The following is a 17,184-nucleotide window of genomic DNA, read 5'->3' as shown; positions in this document are numbered from 1 at the left end:
TCTCAATGATGTGAATTGTGTAGTACGAAGCACCATTAGGTTATAATTAACTTAATCTGATAGCTTCAAGCCCAACTGTAGATTTATAGCTGTGTTTTTTCGTCTTTCTGTTTTTTGTTCTAGTCTCCCAGTTACGACCTGTTTTGCCTGTCCTGACCCTGAGCCTGCTTGCCGTCTACGTCTGCCAACTATTATATGTATATATGTATATATATTTTATTTTTTATTTTTACCCCTTTTTTCTCCCCAATTTCGTGGTATCCAATTGGTAGTAGTTACAGTCTTGTCTCATCGCTGCAACTCCCGTATGGACTCGGGAGAGGTGAAGGTCAAGAGCCATGCGTCCTCCGAAACACAACCCAACCAAGCCGCACTACTTCTTGACACAATGCACCTCCAACCCAGAAGCCAGCCGCACCAATGTGTTGGAGGAAACACCGTACACCTGGCAACCTGGTCAGCGTGCACTGCGCCAGGCCCGCCACAGGAGTCGCTAGTGCGCGATGAGACAAGGATATCCCTGCAGGCCAAACCCTCCCTAACCCGGACGACGCTGGGCCAATTGTACGCCGCCCCATGGGCCTCCCGGTCGCGGCCGGGCCGAGACAGAGCCTGGGCTCGAACCCAGAATCTCTGGTGGCCTTAGACCACTGCGCCACCCGGGAGGCCCTACGTCTGCCAACTATTAACAGAATTACTAACCCCTGCCTGTCCCCGACCTGCCTTTTCCCTGCCCCTGTATATTCAATAAATCTCTGAGACTTGAACCATCTGCATCACGTGTCTGCAACTGCGTCTCATCCTGATAGTACGAACTGGCCATGACTGAACCTGCAGACTCGGACCAGCTCTGCAACACTGTCTCCTCACAAGGAGCCACCATTGGAAGACACAAGGAGTTACTACATAACCTTATGGAAGGATTCCACACCTTGGCGGAATACCATGACGATGCCGTCAGTGCATTGTTGGAACTCCGGAAACCTCCCAGACTCTCAGTAACCCCACTACCAGTGTTGCTTCTCCCCAACCTGGCTTCCTGAGAATCCTGATTACCTCCTCCGGAGCGATTCTCTTCCAGTGCTCCCTCATTTTCGAGCTGCAGCCCTCTTTGTTTCTGTCGGTCCGTTCAAAGATATCATATCTTACAAAGCTGATGTTCGGGAGGGCACTCACCTGGGCTACGATGGTGTGGGAGAAACAATTCACCGTTTGCCTTAATCTGCAGGATTTCGTGGCGGAAGTAAGGAAGGTGTTCGATTCTCCATTGTCTGGGAGAGAGGCGGCTCGGAAGCTACTTCAACTGCGTCAAGACTCCCGTAGTGTTGCAGATTACGTGGTAGACTCTCGCACTATAGCCGCCAAGTGTCCCTGGGACCTGGAATCCCTGTTCAACTCGTTCTTTAATGGATTATCGGAGGGAATTAAGGACAAGCTTGCAGCCCGGGAGCTGCCCTTGGACCTCGACTCTCTCATAGACTTGACCATAAGGATCGATGGGCAACTACGGGAACGCAGTAGGGAGAGGAGATCTGTTCCCGGGCACACATGCCCCTCCACAGTGTTCCCCTCACCGCCGAAAGAACCCCAGAAATCCCTGACGCCTGCATTCCCGAGACAATCCGATGTCGACCGAGTTCCCTCAGAAATCATTGAGGACTGTTGACTCTCCTCCTCCTCCTGCAACTGGGCAGGGCTAGATTGGCCCCTGAGGAACATTTACGCAGACTGAGCTCTAAAAGCTGTACAGGGAGTCCCTCATCTCCCATTACTCATACTCCTCTCCATGCTATCCTGTTGTGGGGTGACGGGTCTAAATCTCTCCGGGTGCTCATGGACTCTGGGGCCGACGAGAACTTTATGGACAATACCATGGTGTCAGAGCTGGTTATCTCCACACAACTCCTCTCTGTTCCCATGTATGCCAGAGCGTTGGACGGACGCTCAATTGGCAGGGTCACTCACAGTACGATTCCTATCAACCTATGAGTGTCAGGGAATCACAGTGAGTCCACGCAATTCCTGCTCATTGAATCTCCTCTTGCACCCGTGGTTTTGGGATTGTCATTGCTCCACAGGCACAACCCCCTGATCGCCTGGGCTAAGGGGTTCAATCCTCGTTTGGAACCCATTCTGCCACGCGCATTGCCTCAAGGCTGCACAGTCTGCCCCTGGACGTCCTCCTGCGGGCTTTGGTAAAGCCGTTCCCGCGGAGTATCAGGACCTCCAGGGAGGTTTTCAACAAGGCCCGAGCCACATCTCTTCCTCCGCATCGACCCTATGACTGCCCCATTGACCTCCTCCTTGGCACTACACAGCCTCGGGGGTGGCTTTATTCCCTGTCTGGTGTGGAGACCAAGACCATGGAGGGGTACACTGAGGACTCTGTGTGGGCAGGGATCATTCGTCCTTCTTTCTCCCCTGCCGGTGCAGGTTACTTCTTTGTGGAGAAGAAGGACAAAACCCTGCGCCCGTGTATCGACTACCGGGGCGTTAATTACATCACGGTAAAGAACCGTTACCCGCTACTACTCCTCTCCTCGGCTTTCGAGCCTCCCCAGGGTGCGACCGTATTCTCGAAGTTGGACCTTCGGAACGCCTACCATCTGGTTCGGATATGGGAAGGAGACAAATGGAAGCCTTTAACACAGCTAGCAGGCACTAAGAGTATCTGGTTATGCCATTCGGACTGACCAACACTCCTGCAGTGTTCCAGGCTCTGGTCAATGATGTGCTCTGTGACAGGTTGAACCGGTTCATATTTGTCTACCCTGACGACATCATTGTCTTTTCCCGTTCGGTTCAGGAGCATGTTCTCCGTCCGACAAGTCCTCCATCGCCTCCTGGAAAACCAGTTTTTTGTCAAGGCTGAGAAGTCTCCATTATCTCCTTTCTGGGATACGTCATCGCTGCCGGGAACATTCAGATGGATCTGGACAAGGTGAGAGCGGGGTGGAGTGGCCCCAACCATTGTTAAGGTGAACACCGCCATGTTGAGTTTTGCCCAAAATAGGTTGAGGCACAGACACGGGGATAGTGTCTCAACACGTCTCAATGGGGATAGCTAAGCTGACTTCACTGACTGTGCTAGTGGCAGACTCCACTAAGCTGGCAGGGTGGCTAACAGCCTGCTGCCTGGCCTGCACCCTATCTCATTGTGGAGCTAGAAGAGTTTGAGCCATGTCTATGTTCGTAGATAAGATGAGAGCACCCCTCCAGCTAGGATGGAGTCTGTCACTCCTCAGCAGGCCAGGCTTGGTCCTGTTTGTGGGTGAGTCCCAGAAAGCAGGCCAATTATCTACAAATTCTATCTTTTGGGAGGGGCAGAAAACAGTTTTCAACCAGCGATTGAGTTGTGAGACTCTGCTGTAGAGCTCATCACTCCCCCTAACTGGGAGGGGGCCAGAGACAATTACTCGATGCCGACACATCTTTCTAGCTGATTTACACGCTGAAGCTATGTTGCGCTTGGTGACCTCTGACTGTTTCATCCTAACATCATTGGTGCCGACGTTGATAACAATATCCCTATACGCTCTACATTCGCCAGTTTTAGCTTTAGCCAGCACCATCTTCAGATTAGCCTTAACGTCAGTAGCCCTGCCCACTGGTAAACAGTGTGTGATCTCTGGATGATTCGTTTTAAGTCTAATACTGCGGGTAATGGAGTCGCCAATGACTAGGGTTTTCAATTTGTCTGAGCTAATGGTGGGAGGCTTCGGCGTCTCAGACCCCGGAACAGGAGGAGTAGAGACCAGAGAAGGCTCAGCCTCTGACTCCGACTCCCTGCTTAATGGGGAAAGTTTCTGTCGGCTGAATAAGCGACACCGGTTGAGCATTCCTACAGCATTTCCTTCCAGAAGCCATGAGAAAGTTGTCCGGCTGCGGGGACCGTGCGAGGGGATTTATACTACTATCTGTAGTTACTGGTGGCACAGACGCTGTTTCATCCATTCCTACACTGAAATTACCCTTGCCTAACGATTGCGTCTGAAGCTATCCTCGCCGTAAGGCGATCGTTCTCCTGTATATTATGAGTACAGCGACTGCAATTTGAAGGCATCATGTTAATGTTACTACTTAGCTTCGACTGGTGGAGGTCCTGACGAACCACGTCCAGATAAAGCATCCAAAGTGAAAAAGTTGAATGAAAAAAGTTGAGTGAGGGAAAAACTAAAAATATAAACGGTAATTAAAAAGTAAAAACCGTGAAGTTGGCAGGTAACAAAGTAAGGTTAGCAACAAAACGCACAGCAGCACCTAAACAAGTCTACAAGTTGTGACCGGAAATGACCGGAAGCTCTGAGAAACCTTCACTGGTCGTGGAGGCTCTACTACCATCACCATCACTGGTCGTGATGCTCCAGATTTTAGGCCAGTTTTATTGCCTCTTTAATCAGAACAACAGTTTTCAGCTGTGTTAACATAATTGCAAAAGGGTTTTCTAATGATCAATTAGCCTTTTAAAATTAAAAACTTGGATTAGCTAACACAACGTGCCATTGGAACACAGGAGTGACGGTTGCTGATAATGGGCCTCTGTACGCCTATGTAGATATTCCATAAAAAATCTGCCGTTTCCAGCTGCAATAGTCATTTATAACATTAACAATGTCCACACTTATGATCGGGCAGAATCGGGCAGAATATCTACTGTCAAAATGAATGTATTGCCACTGCTGAATATCTGTAGTTCAATGATGCCCTTATCTCCCCCTTCTGGCTATTGGGATAAAATCCATGGTGCAGTTTCAAAATGGATATGGCAAGGTGAGCAAGCACGGATAAAAATTAACACATTTTCGAAGAGGGAAAGATGTAGGAGGGCTATCCGTACCAAACTTTAAATTGTATTTTCAGGCACTAGTATTTCGTCATGAATTAGTTTAGATATGATTCTTCTCTCTCTGGCTGAGTATAGAGATAAATATGGTGTCTCCTATTACCCTTCACTGATATACCCCTTAAACAATGTAAACTACGCTTTGGTCCTATTATTGCTCACACAATTTCCATTTGGAGCAAAATTGAAAAACAATGCAACTGGGAATCAAAATGGGATGCCCATATTGCAATATTTCACAATAATGCCTTACGATCTGGAGGGCAGCCTTTTGCTTCCCCCCAATGGTCCAAATGAGGAATCTGTACCCTTGCCGATATCACGGGCAGTAATCCTTTGAGATTATTCCAAGACTTGAAAGACACATATACATTACCAGGCAAATCCTTTTTTCTATATTTACAACTTAAGTCAGCTTTGCTGGCCTATGGAGTCCCTTGGGAAACCCAACTACCGAACCATCCAAGGACTCATCTCTACAATATATATACCGTTTTTGGAATGCTCATATTCTGAGCTAGCCATTAAAAAAGTATGGTCCACAGATCTAATTGAATCTGAACAACCCTTTAACTGGAACAGAATATGGGAGAATATTACCTTGGCATCCCGTAAACCGAACAATCAATTTATACATTTTAAGTTTGTTCACAGACTATATTTAACATCAAGGAAACGTTTTACGATGAAATTGGCCCCATCTCCCAACTGTTCACTGTGTCCCCTTTCAGAGACGATTACTTCTGGCAGGCAGCACTGCCACAAAAATATGTTGGCTCTTGGAAGGCAATCACCTCACTCTCTCCCAATTCACCAGTGGATACAGTTACTATTAGAAGTTATAACATTATAATTATCAACAGAGGGAATTAATGGTGCTAGTCAAGGAACAATTGAGACCTGGACAAATATACTTAACTCTGTAATGAATCATCTCAGCTAAAACTCAACACGTACAAATAAACAATCCATAAAGTTCAACACATACATACAAATCAAATCAAATGTTATTAGTCACATGCGCCGAATACAACAGGTGTAAACCTTACAGTGAAATGCTTACTTACGAGCCCCTAACCAACAATGCAGTTTAAAAAAAATATGAGTAAGAATAAGAAAAAAGTAACAAGTGATTAAAGAGCAGCAGTAAAATACCAATAACGAAACTATACACAGGGGGGTACCGGTACAGAGTCAATGTGCGGGGGCACCGGTTAATTGAGGTAATATGTACATGTAGGTAGAGTCATTAAAGTGACTATGCATAGATGATAACAACAGAGAGTAGCAGCGCTGTAAAAGAGGGGGAGAGGTGGGGGGGCAATGCAAATAGTCTGTGTAGCCATTTGATTAGGTGTTCAGGAGTCTCATGGCTTGGGGGTAGAAGCTGTTAAGAAGCCTCTTGGACCTAGACTTGGCGCTTGCCGTGCGGTAGCAGAGAGAACAGTCTATGACTAGGGTGGCTGGAGTCTTTGACAATTTTTAGGGCCTTCCTCTGACACCGCCTGTGTAGAGGTCCTGGATGGCAGAAAGCTTGGCTCCAGTGATGTACTGGGCCGTACCCTCTGTAGTGCTTTGCGGTCAGAGGCCAAGCAGTTGCCATACCAGTCAGGATGCTCTCGATGGTGCAGCTGTAGAACCTTTTGAGGATCTGAGGACCATTGCAAAATATTTTCAGTCTCCTGAGGGGAATAGGTTTTGTCGTGCCCTCTTCACAACTGTCTTGGTGTGCTTGGACCATGTTAGTTTGTTGGGGATGTGGACACCAAGGAACTTCAAGCTCTTAACCTGCTCCCCTACAGCCCCGTCGATGAGAATGGGGGCGTGCTCGGTCCTCTTTTTCCTGTAGTCCACAATCATCTCCTTTGTCTTGATCACGTTAAGGGAGAGGTTGTTGTCCTGGCACCACATGGCCAGATCTCTGACCTCCTCCCTATAGGCTGTATATATAACAATATGTATACAGTGCATTCAGAAATTATTCAGACCCTTTCACTTTTTCCACATTTTGTTAAGTTACAGCCTTATTCTAAAATGGATGAAATTGTTTTTTCCCCCCTCATCAGTCTACACACAATACTCCATAATGACAAAGCAAAAACAGGTATTTTATTACAAATAAAAACCTGAAATATCACATTTACATAAGTATTCAGAACATTTACCAGTACTTTATTGAAGCACCTTTGGCAGCGATTACAGCCACAAGTTTTCTTGGGTATGGCGCTATAAGCTTGGCACACCTGTATTTGGGGAGCTTTTTCAATTCTTCTCTGCAGATTCTCTTAAACTCTGTAAGGTTGGATGGGGAGCGACGCTGCATAGCAATTTTCAGGTCTCTCCAGAGATGTTCGATTGGGTTTAAGTCTGGACTCTGGCTGGGCCACTCAAGGACATTCAGAGACTTGTCCCGAAGCCACTCCTGCATTGTCTTGGCTGTGTGCTTAGTGTCGTTGTCCTGTTGGAAGGTGAACCTTCACCCCAGTCTGAGGTCCTAAGCGCTCTGGAGCAGGTGCCTTCTGGCAAACTCCAAGCAGAATGTCATGTGCCTTTTACTGAGGAGTGGCTTCCTTCTGTCCACTCTACCATAAAGCCCTGATTGGTGGAATGCTGCAGTGATGGTTTTCCTTCTGGAAGGTTCTCCCATCTCTACAGAAGAACTCTGGAGCTCTGTCAGAGTGACCATTGGGTTCTTGTTCACCTCCCTGACTAAGGCCCTTCTCCTCCGATTGCTCAGTTTGCTCAGTTTGGCCGGGCGGCCAGCTCTAGGAATAGTCTTGGTGGTTCCAAACTTTTTTTATTTAAGAACGATGGAGGCCACTGTGTTCTTGTGGACCTTCAATGCTGAAGAAATGTTTTGGTACCCTTCCCCAGGTCTGTGCCTCGACACAATCCTTTCGGAGCTCTACGGACAATTCCTTCAACCTAATGGCTTGGTTTTTGCTCTGACGTCCACTGTGAACTGTGGGACCTTATATAGACAGGTGTGTTCCTTTCCAAATTATGTCCAGTCAATTGAATTTACCACAGGTGGACTCCAATCAAGTTGTAGAAACATCTCAAGGATGCACCTGAATTAAATTTCTAGTCTCATAGAAAAGGGTCTGAACACTTTTGTAATAAGGTATTTATGTTTTTTTATATATATAATTTAATAATTTTTAGAATAAGGCTGTACTGTAACAAAATGTGGAAAAAGGGAATGGGTCTGAATACTTTCCGAAGGCACTGTATACAGTGCCTTCAGAAAGTATTCACACCCCTTGGCTTTTTCCACATTCTGTTGTGTTACAGCCTGAATTTAAACTGATTAAATTGCGATTTTTTTTGTCACTGGCCTACATGCAATACCCCGTAATGTCAAAGCAATTCAAAATGAAAAGCTGAAATGTCTTGATTCAATAAGTATTCAACCCCTTTGTTATGGCAAGCCTAAAACAATTCAGGAGTAACAATTTGCTTAACAAGTCACATAAGAAATTGCATGGACTCTGTGTGCAATAATAGTGTTTAACATGATTTTTGAATGACTACCTCCCCACACATACAATTATCTGTAAGGTCCCTCAGTTGAGCAGTGAATTTCAAACACCGATTCAACCACAAAGACCAGGGAAGTTTTCATTTAATAACTCGCAAAGAAGGGCCCCTATTGGAAGATGGGTAAAAAAAAGACTTTGAATATCCCTTTGAGCATGGTGAATTTATTAATTATACTTTGGATGGTGTATCAATACACCCAGTCACTACAAAGATACAGGCGTCCTTCCTAACAGTTGTCGGAGAGGAAGGAAACAGCTCAGGGATTTCACCATGAGGCCAATGGGGACTTTAAAACAGTTACAGAGTTTATTGGCTGTGATTGGAGAAACCTGAGGATGGATCAACAACATTGTAGTTACTCCACAATACTAACCTAATTGTCAGAGTGAAAGAAGAAAGCCTGTACAGAACACAAATATTCCAAAACATGCATCCTTTTTTCAACAAGGGACTAAAGTAATACTGCAAGAAAAATGTGGGAGGTTTTGTTTTCTTTTCCTGTTTATACAGAATTGTTATCACTTAAACTTTGTATGTAGTTCTTACATTTCTGGGGGGGGGGGGGGGGGGATTGGTAACCTACGGGTACATGTTTTATAAACGTATCATTTGAAATGGATAATGTACTTGTAACTCCCCGCAACAAAAAGTAACAAACTAAAATCTAGAAAAACATGCCAAAATGCTATACGAAATTAACCCTGGAGCATTTAATAGTGCCATTAAAAAAAACAAAAAGAGGTTGGAGATTTGTATTGCATATTTGAATAACCTATTGTTAGAATTAAACAGTTAAGGCCTTGCTCTGACCTTGTGGGGGCCCCGCAAAACTGTGCTATGCCACTGATGAGAAAGTGTTGAATTACGTGAGGTATATTTAATGGAATATACGTTTTGTAATGTTTAGGCTGTTACAAATGTACTGTTATAAGTGGATACACGTGGCATTCAGGCAACTTTGAGAAAAATGGCTTGCAGTGCATTTCAACATAACACGTTGGAGGCGATGAAACAACAGACCCCCATTAATTTTCAATTTAAGGAAGTGAGGATCAAAGTTGGGGAAAGCTGAACTTTATGCAAATACTCTGCGATATTGCAAGCTATTGACCAATCAAAGTTCACTATAGCTTCCAGCCCCTACTGGATTGGCTGTTGATACCTAGCACTACCTAGCCTGTTTGCTAGCACCCACATGAGAGTGAAGCAAGAGTGACTATCCGAATTACAGTGCATTTCCACATAACACATTAGGAGAGATGAAAAAATGGAGCCCCATTCATTTTCAATGGAGGGAAGTGAAGTGGGTGGGGGAACTCTGGGCGATGCGAGTTTAAGATTAAGGTAATGCATAAGGTTAGCAGTGTTGTTAAGGTTAGGGTTAAAGTTAAGGTTAATTGTAGAAATAGGCGGGGGTTAGCCATAATTATGACTTTGTGGCTGTGGTAACTAATGACGACCCTCTGAGTTGTGCCTGTTGTTCACACGATTATCTGCCGTCTCATTGGTTAGAAGTGTTCCACCTGATCTTTCCTACTCCTGCCTGCCTTCCATATTTGGGGACATGTTTTTCCATTGTTAGAGCGGTCACTTGACTATCTTGTCAATATAATAGAACATCTTTGCTGATGTTAGTTTTTTACATTTTGCTAAATTGATTAGGGCCTAATTATGATTGACATGTAATAATAAACTTATAGCATACCTATTTAAAGAGTTCACTAGCTGCTTGGTGACATGGTAAATCTGTAGGCTAGTCTAGATATCTTTCAAAACCATGAAAATTGGGTGAGTTATTATTAATATTATCATCATCATTATTATTATTTCGAATATCATTATGTTGCATTTTTGTTTTTATGCGCTACAAGTGTAGCTGTTATTGGCAGATTGTTAATACACAGTGTGAATCCTTGAACATCTGTCGTGGTTTTATGCGAGTGAATCATGATACGATGGCGGACTAACTACAGCTTTATGTATGAAGGTTTAAGGGCATTAGAGGCAGGAATATTGGAGAAATTGAGAGTGGGAGGGAGGGAGAGAGACAGACAGACGAGTGTTATGGATGGTTGTCCCCATTCAGGGTTTGTTCAGTTACGACAGTTCCTCAATTCAAGGCAGCGAGCGAACTGTGTATTTGTGCTAGAGAGGTTCTATGGGGGCGTGCGTCTCGGTTGACTGTCATCTGGGCTGTGTTCACGAGAGGAGATGGCTGTTCTGTCTTTCCAAGCAGGTTTGCCGAACCATTTTTGGTGAGATGGTTGTGCAGGAGAAGCATAGGAAGGTCTGTACAGTGGGAGCTCTGCTTATGTGTGTTTATGTTTACTGCATAGTTTGCTTGTTACAGTGCATCTTTTCGTCTGTGTGAGTGCTTAATACTGCAGTTAGTATGTTAATGTATCTATGCTGCTTATCCTTCCTACAATAAATGTACAAAGCGCTATTCTAGAAAACCCTAAGGAATTTCGTTTTGTATGCATAGCCTTAGAGCCACACTCATACATTTCACAGGAGGTTAGGAAGTGCAGCTCTGTTTCCACCTCATTTTGTGGGCTGTGCACATAGCCTGTCTTCTCTTGAGAGCCAGGTCTGCCTACAGTGGCCTTTCTCAATAGCAGGGCTATGCTCACTGAGTCTGTACATAGCCAAAGCTTTTATTAAGTTTGGGTCAGTCACAGTGGTCAGGTATTCTACCACATTGTACTCTCTGTTTAGGGCTAAATAGCATTCTAATTTTCTCATTTTTTTTGTTGTTAATTCTTTCCAATGTGTCAAGTAATTATCTTTTTGTTTTCTCATGATTTGGTTGGGTGTAATTGTGTTGCTGTCCTGGGGCTCTGTGGGGTCTGTTTTTGAACAGAGCCCCATGACCAGCTTGCTTAGGGAACTCTTCTCCAGGTTCATCTCTATGTAGGTGATGGCTTTGTTATGGAAGGTTTGGGAATCACTTTCTTTTAGGTGGTTGTAGAATTTAATGTCTCTTTTCTGGATTTGGATAATTAGCAGGTATCGACCTAATTCTGCTCTGCATGCATTATTTGGTGTTTCACGTTATATACTGAGGATATTGGTGTTTGTCTCATTTTGTGAATTCTTGGTTGATGAGCAGACCGCAGACCTCACAACCATAAAGGGCAATGGGTTCTATAACTGATTCAAGTATTTTTAGATCGTTCACAGCTTTGTGGAAGTTACCTGTGGCGCTGATGTTTAGGCCGAGGTATGTATCGTTTGTTGTGTGCTCTAGGGCAACGGTGTCTAGATGGAATTTATATTTGTGGACCTGGCAAATTGACCATTTTTGGAACACCATTATTTTTGTCTTACTGAGATTTACTGTGTGTGTGTGTGATAGACAGACTGATTTTGGTGTTTGAATGCAGCAATGTGACTCATGGCTTTCTACAGTGCAGTGCGGAGGTGTGTGGAGAACTGAATTTTAAATGCCATCTGTGTGTGAGTGTGTGCGCATGGTGCACTGTGTGTGTCCAGAGCTGAGTGTGGGGGTGGGAGTTTGTGTAAAGGGTGGCGCAAAGGGTGGGAGTTAGTTCCGTATTAAACCAGCTAAGTGGGGGAGGTAATGTGGAAAACTGAGCTTGCAATGAGATCTGCATGTTGGTACTCTGCTTCTTTATTAGATGCTGTGTGTATCTGGTTGTGCAGTGCCTATGTCTAATGACCTTTTCCCTGTCTTTCCCCCCCTCTCTCCGATGCAGAGACCAGATACCCTGAGGTGTGTTGTCTGTCTGCATTTGTCGAAAATGAACAAGGAAGGGAGCAGCACAAATATCACACAGCCAGGCACCATGCAGGGGGAACCCTCCCCTCATCCCTGAGTACTGAAATTTCAGGACTGGAGCCTGAGTGTGTCATATCAGATAGTGTCAGACTGCATCCAGAAGGGGGGATGATAAGAGCTTCCTGAAAGTAGCCTTTGAGAAACCCTGTGGAAAATTTTCCTCTAATAGCCATTTTCAAGCAGTGTCAGACAGGGTTGGTTATTGACCTTCTCAACGGTATTTCTTCAGACCAAACTCAGTGGTTTTAGCGAAGAGCCAGAATGGAGTGGTCACTAGAGAGGGTGAGGGAGATGGTGGCTGGAGGGATGCAGTCTATGAGGGACTGTGAGTCCAGTGCCTTTGGCACAGCCATGTGCCTGCTGCTGCTCTTTGTGTGGTACTGTTACAGGGTAGGTCGTGAGCACAGCTCCTCTCCCCTGCGTGGGGGGTACAGCAATGAGCCCAGTCGAGTAGGAGGGGGTGGGGGGGCCTTGATCAGCACAGAGAGAGATGGCAAGGCTAAAGGCAGGCCAGTGTCAGGGGTGGAGGAGCAGAACGGCTTTGCTTACTGTCAGTCCGCTGAGTCCTTTCGCTGCACCAACACAGGGGACGGTCTCAATCAGAAGCTGTACCACAGCCTGCAAGATTACGCCAAACGCTACACCTGGTCGGGCATGGGCAGGGTACACAAAGGGGTACGAGACCAGGGTCGCTACCTCACCAGCCGGCCCACCATCCAGAGGCCAGAGGTGTTCTTCCTCCCTGACCTGCCCTCAGCACCCTTCTTCTCCCGGGACGCACAGAAGCACGACGTGGAGCTGCTGGAGAGGAGCTTCCCTGCTCTGCTGGCTGAGTTTGAGAGCATCTACCACTCCCCCCCAGCAAGGGCTGGCTCCTCCCTTCCTTTGGGCTGGAAGTCCAACAGCACCCCCCATGGTCAGTGGTGGACCTTCTACTTGTTGAACCAGGGCACTCCGCTGGCCCTCAATGCCAGGAGGTGCCCCCGGGCCTGGAGGGTGCTGGGTCAGCTGCGCACCTTTATCGCCAACAACGTGTTTGGAAACGCCTGCTTCTCTGTGCTAACCCCGGGAGCCCTGATCACTGAGCATTACGGCCCAACCAACGTCAGGCTGCGCTGCCACCTGGGTAAGAGGGGGAGAGAGCTGCCTGGAGGGCTACAACACTGTTAAATATAGCGATTTCAAAGATGCACCTGGCTCCCTGTGTGTATTCACCTGTGTTTCTGAAATTATTACAATGATAATAATGATGTTTACTATTGTAGGGTTGATTTAAAGCTTTCTTTGCATGACAACATATACAGCTGACATTTTAGAATATATTCATACAGTATGTGTTTGTCATGTAATACTTTCCCTGGTTTCCTTGGTAATTACTGTATATAGACTGACTTGCTGCCTGTCTTCCGTAGGTCTTAGAGTGCCCTCTTCCTGTGAGCTGGTGGTTGGCGGGGAGCCACAGTGCTGGTCTGAGGGGAGCTGTCTGCTGTTTGATGACTCCTTCCTCCACAGGGCCTTCCATGAGGGTGAGAGGGAGACGGCTGTGTGTGTGGAGGGGGTGAAAGGGGGTCACCTTTTTCTACCCGGGTTGTGTGTGTGTGTTTACTGTTGTGAGAAAGTGTTATTAAGCTGTTATAAAGGGATGATTGGAGGAAAACATGAATCTGTGTTTTTTCTATGTTCAGGTGGCCCAGAGGACGGACCCAGGGTTGTCTTCATGGTGGACCTCTGGCACCCTAATGTGGCAGCTGCTGAGAGACAGGCTCTGGACTACATCTTCACCCCTGGGCGCTGAGAAGACAAGGAGTTTGTTGGGGGGGGGGGGGGGGGTGAAGAGAAACAGAGCTACAGAGAGAAAAGCAGAGGTAAAGGGCGACGGAGAGAATGTCTTTCAGAATTTAAGAGGGTTGGTGAAAAAAGTAGAGAAGAACAGTGTGAGTGGGGTGGGAGGGAGCGTTTCTCTTGTCCCGTTCCCATACTCACTGTGTACATATTCTCTGTCCTGTTCAAATCTGCTTTCTCCCTGTAACTCTTAGCACCTGCTGACTTTGACCAAACAGCCATAATGTAAAATGTTACATTTGAATGTTTACAGCCCCAATCCTTATCTCTGTGATTATCCCTGCCAATGTGTGATACTTTACTGTGCTCTCCTATAGAAATCAATACAGCTTTCACAGAAACATGGTTGGATAAGCACATAGAAACATTTTTTTTTAGAGATCAAATGATTTGCTTGAAACTGTCTGTGTTGTTGCTACACAGAAGAAAGGCTTGTATTTGGTAAATGATCTAATTAAATAATGGTTGTAATATGGTTGTATTTGATATCTTTGTATTTCTGTAAATAGAGTTGGAGTACAAAACATATCAGAGGTTTTGAAATATAATTGTCTTACAATCAATAGTTAAGTTATTGTGTGGTCTTAATATACTGGTACTGTAATGTCATCTTCTCTTCTGAGCATTTGTCATTTTGATACATTCAGTTTTAGATATCTGAAATGTTTGGTGGTTTGGCTATTGTTCAGTGACATTTTATATAATTCTGTTTTTTTTCCCAGCTGTATATCAAATTTATGGTGATATTCTACCCCAATAGATTCATATTTGTGGCATTTGTACTCATTTTGAACAGTATTTAATAAATGGCAAATTATCTGAATCAGCCTACTTCTGTCTTGAATTCAGAATCTCATTTGTGCATGGTAACACTGTTGTAACAGCTTGTGTATTCAGTGGGTATGTATGTCAACTCCCTTGGGTATGATGTTGTTCTGCAGTTTCATATTAGTGGCACCAGGAGGCGTAGGTGTGCCATATTTCAGTATGAGCAGATGGAGAGGAGGTAAATATGGATCAGCAACCTGCTGTTAGGGCAAATGCGTTACCTCCTGTGCCACAAAGGTTAGTTGTACAACTGAATGCCTTCAACTGAAAAGTGTCTTCCCATTTAACCCAGCCCCTCTGAATCAGAGAGGTGCGGGCGGCTGCCTTAATTGACATCCACGTCTTCGGCGCCTGGGGAACAGTGGGTTAACTGCCTAGCTCGGACAGAACGACAGATTTTTACCTTGTCATCTCGGGGATTCGATCCAGCAACCTTTCGGTTATTAGCCCAATGCTCTAACCACTAGGCTACCTGCCGTGAATTTGAGCACCACTTTGGCAAGATAATCTAATCAATATTTGCATAGCAATATCAGTATTCATGAGAGTAGACAATTATTATCTACATTCATTTTGGAGCTTTGACGTCTTGTTAAATCAATAGAGATGTACAGTAGAAATTTACTGCGGCATTATGACCCATTCCATTTGATGACATCATAGCCTACCACCAGTGGTGGAAAAAGTACCCAATTGTCCTACTTGAGTAAAAGTAAAGATACCTTAATAGAAAATGACTCAAGTGAAAGTCACCCAGTAAAATCCTACCTGAGTAAAAGTCTAAAAGTATTTGGTTTTAAATATACTTAAGTAAAATGAATGTAGATAATAATTGTCTACTTTCATGAATACTGATGTTGCTATGCAAAAATTCACGGCAGGTAGCCTAGTGGTTAGAGCGTTGGGCTAATAACCGAAAGGTTGCTGGATCAAATCCCCGAGATGACAAGGTAAAAATCTGTCGTTCTGCCCCTGAGCTAGGCAGTTAACCCACTGTTCCCCAGGCTCATTTGACACAGAGGCAGCCAATATCAGAGCCTTAAAGGAAGAGATGCAGGCTCTTAGAGATGGATGGGAGTCTCTCCTGTCTGAGGCAACACTGATTGCTACACAATTGGATGTTGCACCTCAATTTAGCAAGGAACACCGCCGCCAGAGGAAAAGGAAGAGATTCCATGATGAGACCTCTCAAGAGGAGACAGCTCAGGACAGTGCAGCAACGGTGTTTCAGAACACAGTGTTTTTTACTGCTTTGGACAACATAAGTGACTTGGACACTAGGTTCCACACCACTGCAAAAATTGTGGAATAATTTTCTGCTGTTTTGAAAGTTGGGCAGATTAGTGAGGATAAAGTCTCTTCTGTGTGCCAACCACTGATCATGAAGTATTCCAGAGATCTTACACCTGAGTTTCAACATGAAGTAAGACACCTGAACACTGTATATGCTGCCCCTTTCCCCCCTAACTTGTCCCCTCTTGGTCTCCTGAATGCAATTTGTAAGATGCAGCTGCAAAGCATTTTTGGAGAAGTGTGAGTTGCTTTACATATATTTTGCATACTGCCTGTGACTGTTTCTGGTGGTGAGAGAGCTTTCAGTAAGCTAAAACGTTTTTTTAAACACATTGAGCTCCACTATGTCCCAGGACAGCCTTTGCAGTCTTGCCATGCTGTTAAATGGCATGGCTATGGATATTGGATCACTACACACATGATGCCCACAGGCTGAGAACTAGATATATCTCAAAATAATGGCTGGATTGCCATACAAATTGTTGTGCACAATCAAGACCCCAAGTGGAGAAACCTATTGATTTGTTGACCACTTGACCTTTCCTCTAGCGCCACCATCAGGCCTTTTCATTTCCATTTTGTTTTCCATTTCCACTTTTACAGCTGCTAATTTTCTAGTTGGTATGTATACTTAGTTCAAAAATCTGCTGCTGATTTGATTATTTTGTTTGTTATGTCATTCTATAGATGATAATGTTAATTTTTTTAATTGAAGAGGTAAGATGTATATTTAAGTGATATTTATTTGAAGTTATTTTAAGTTATTCATTAATGTTAAGAATTGTCCATTCAAGAATGTTAACATTAAAATTACATTTAGATTGTAAAATATATTTAGCACATTTCTTATAGAGAGTATCAGTCTTGCATCAAATAGTGAACTCCACAGAACGTTGCATGCATGTCTGCACAATGTTATATTTTCACAGCTCACTGTCAGTAAATATCGTACAGTAAATATTGGACTACAAGAGAGTTGCAAGCCTGCAAAAGGTAGAGTTATTTAAAGCTTTGAATGGGTCGATTGGGTTCT

The 17,184-nt window shown here is 44.7% G+C and overlaps 1 protein-coding gene across 1 annotated transcript; it reads left to right on the top strand.

The window, feature by feature from the left end:
- Positions 1 to 12,159: 12,159 nt before the first annotated feature.
- On the top strand, positions 12,160 to 13,983 carry LOC120063594 (aspartate beta-hydroxylase domain-containing protein 2-like). The gene is made up of 3 exons (XM_039013937.1): positions 12,160 to 13,314; positions 13,601 to 13,714; positions 13,874 to 13,983. Exons 1-3 carry the CDS (start codon positions 12,450 to 12,452, stop codon positions 13,981 to 13,983), a joined length of 1,089 nt encoding a protein of 362 aa, XP_038869865.1. The 5' UTR covers positions 12,160 to 12,449.
- The last annotated feature ends 3,201 nt before the right edge of the window (positions 13,984 to 17,184 follow it).

Source organism: Salvelinus namaycush, chromosome 18 (assembly GCF_016432855.1).
Source record: "Salvelinus namaycush isolate Seneca chromosome 18, SaNama_1.0, whole genome shotgun sequence".
In the NCBI taxonomy this organism is placed as follows: Eukaryota; Metazoa; Chordata; class Actinopteri; order Salmoniformes; family Salmonidae; genus Salvelinus; species Salvelinus namaycush.
The sequence above is the reverse complement of the archived record's forward strand: the minus strand, read 5'-3'. Positions and strand labels throughout refer to the sequence as shown.

Bases quoted from the DNA above. Each gene is read 5' to 3' on its own strand.
- LOC120063594 (XM_039013937.1), top strand. From the start codon at position 12,450: ATGGAGTGGTCACTAGAGAGGGTGAGGGAGATGGTGGCTGGAGGGATG. The intron at 13,315-13,600 runs GTAAGAGGGGGA...TGTCTTCCGTAG, and splicing joins CAGGCTGCGCTGCCACCTGG to GTCTTAGAGTGCCCTCTTCC. The intron at 13,715-13,873 runs GTGAGAGGGAGA...TTCTATGTTCAG, and splicing joins CCACAGGGCCTTCCATGAGG to GTGGCCCAGAGGACGGACCC.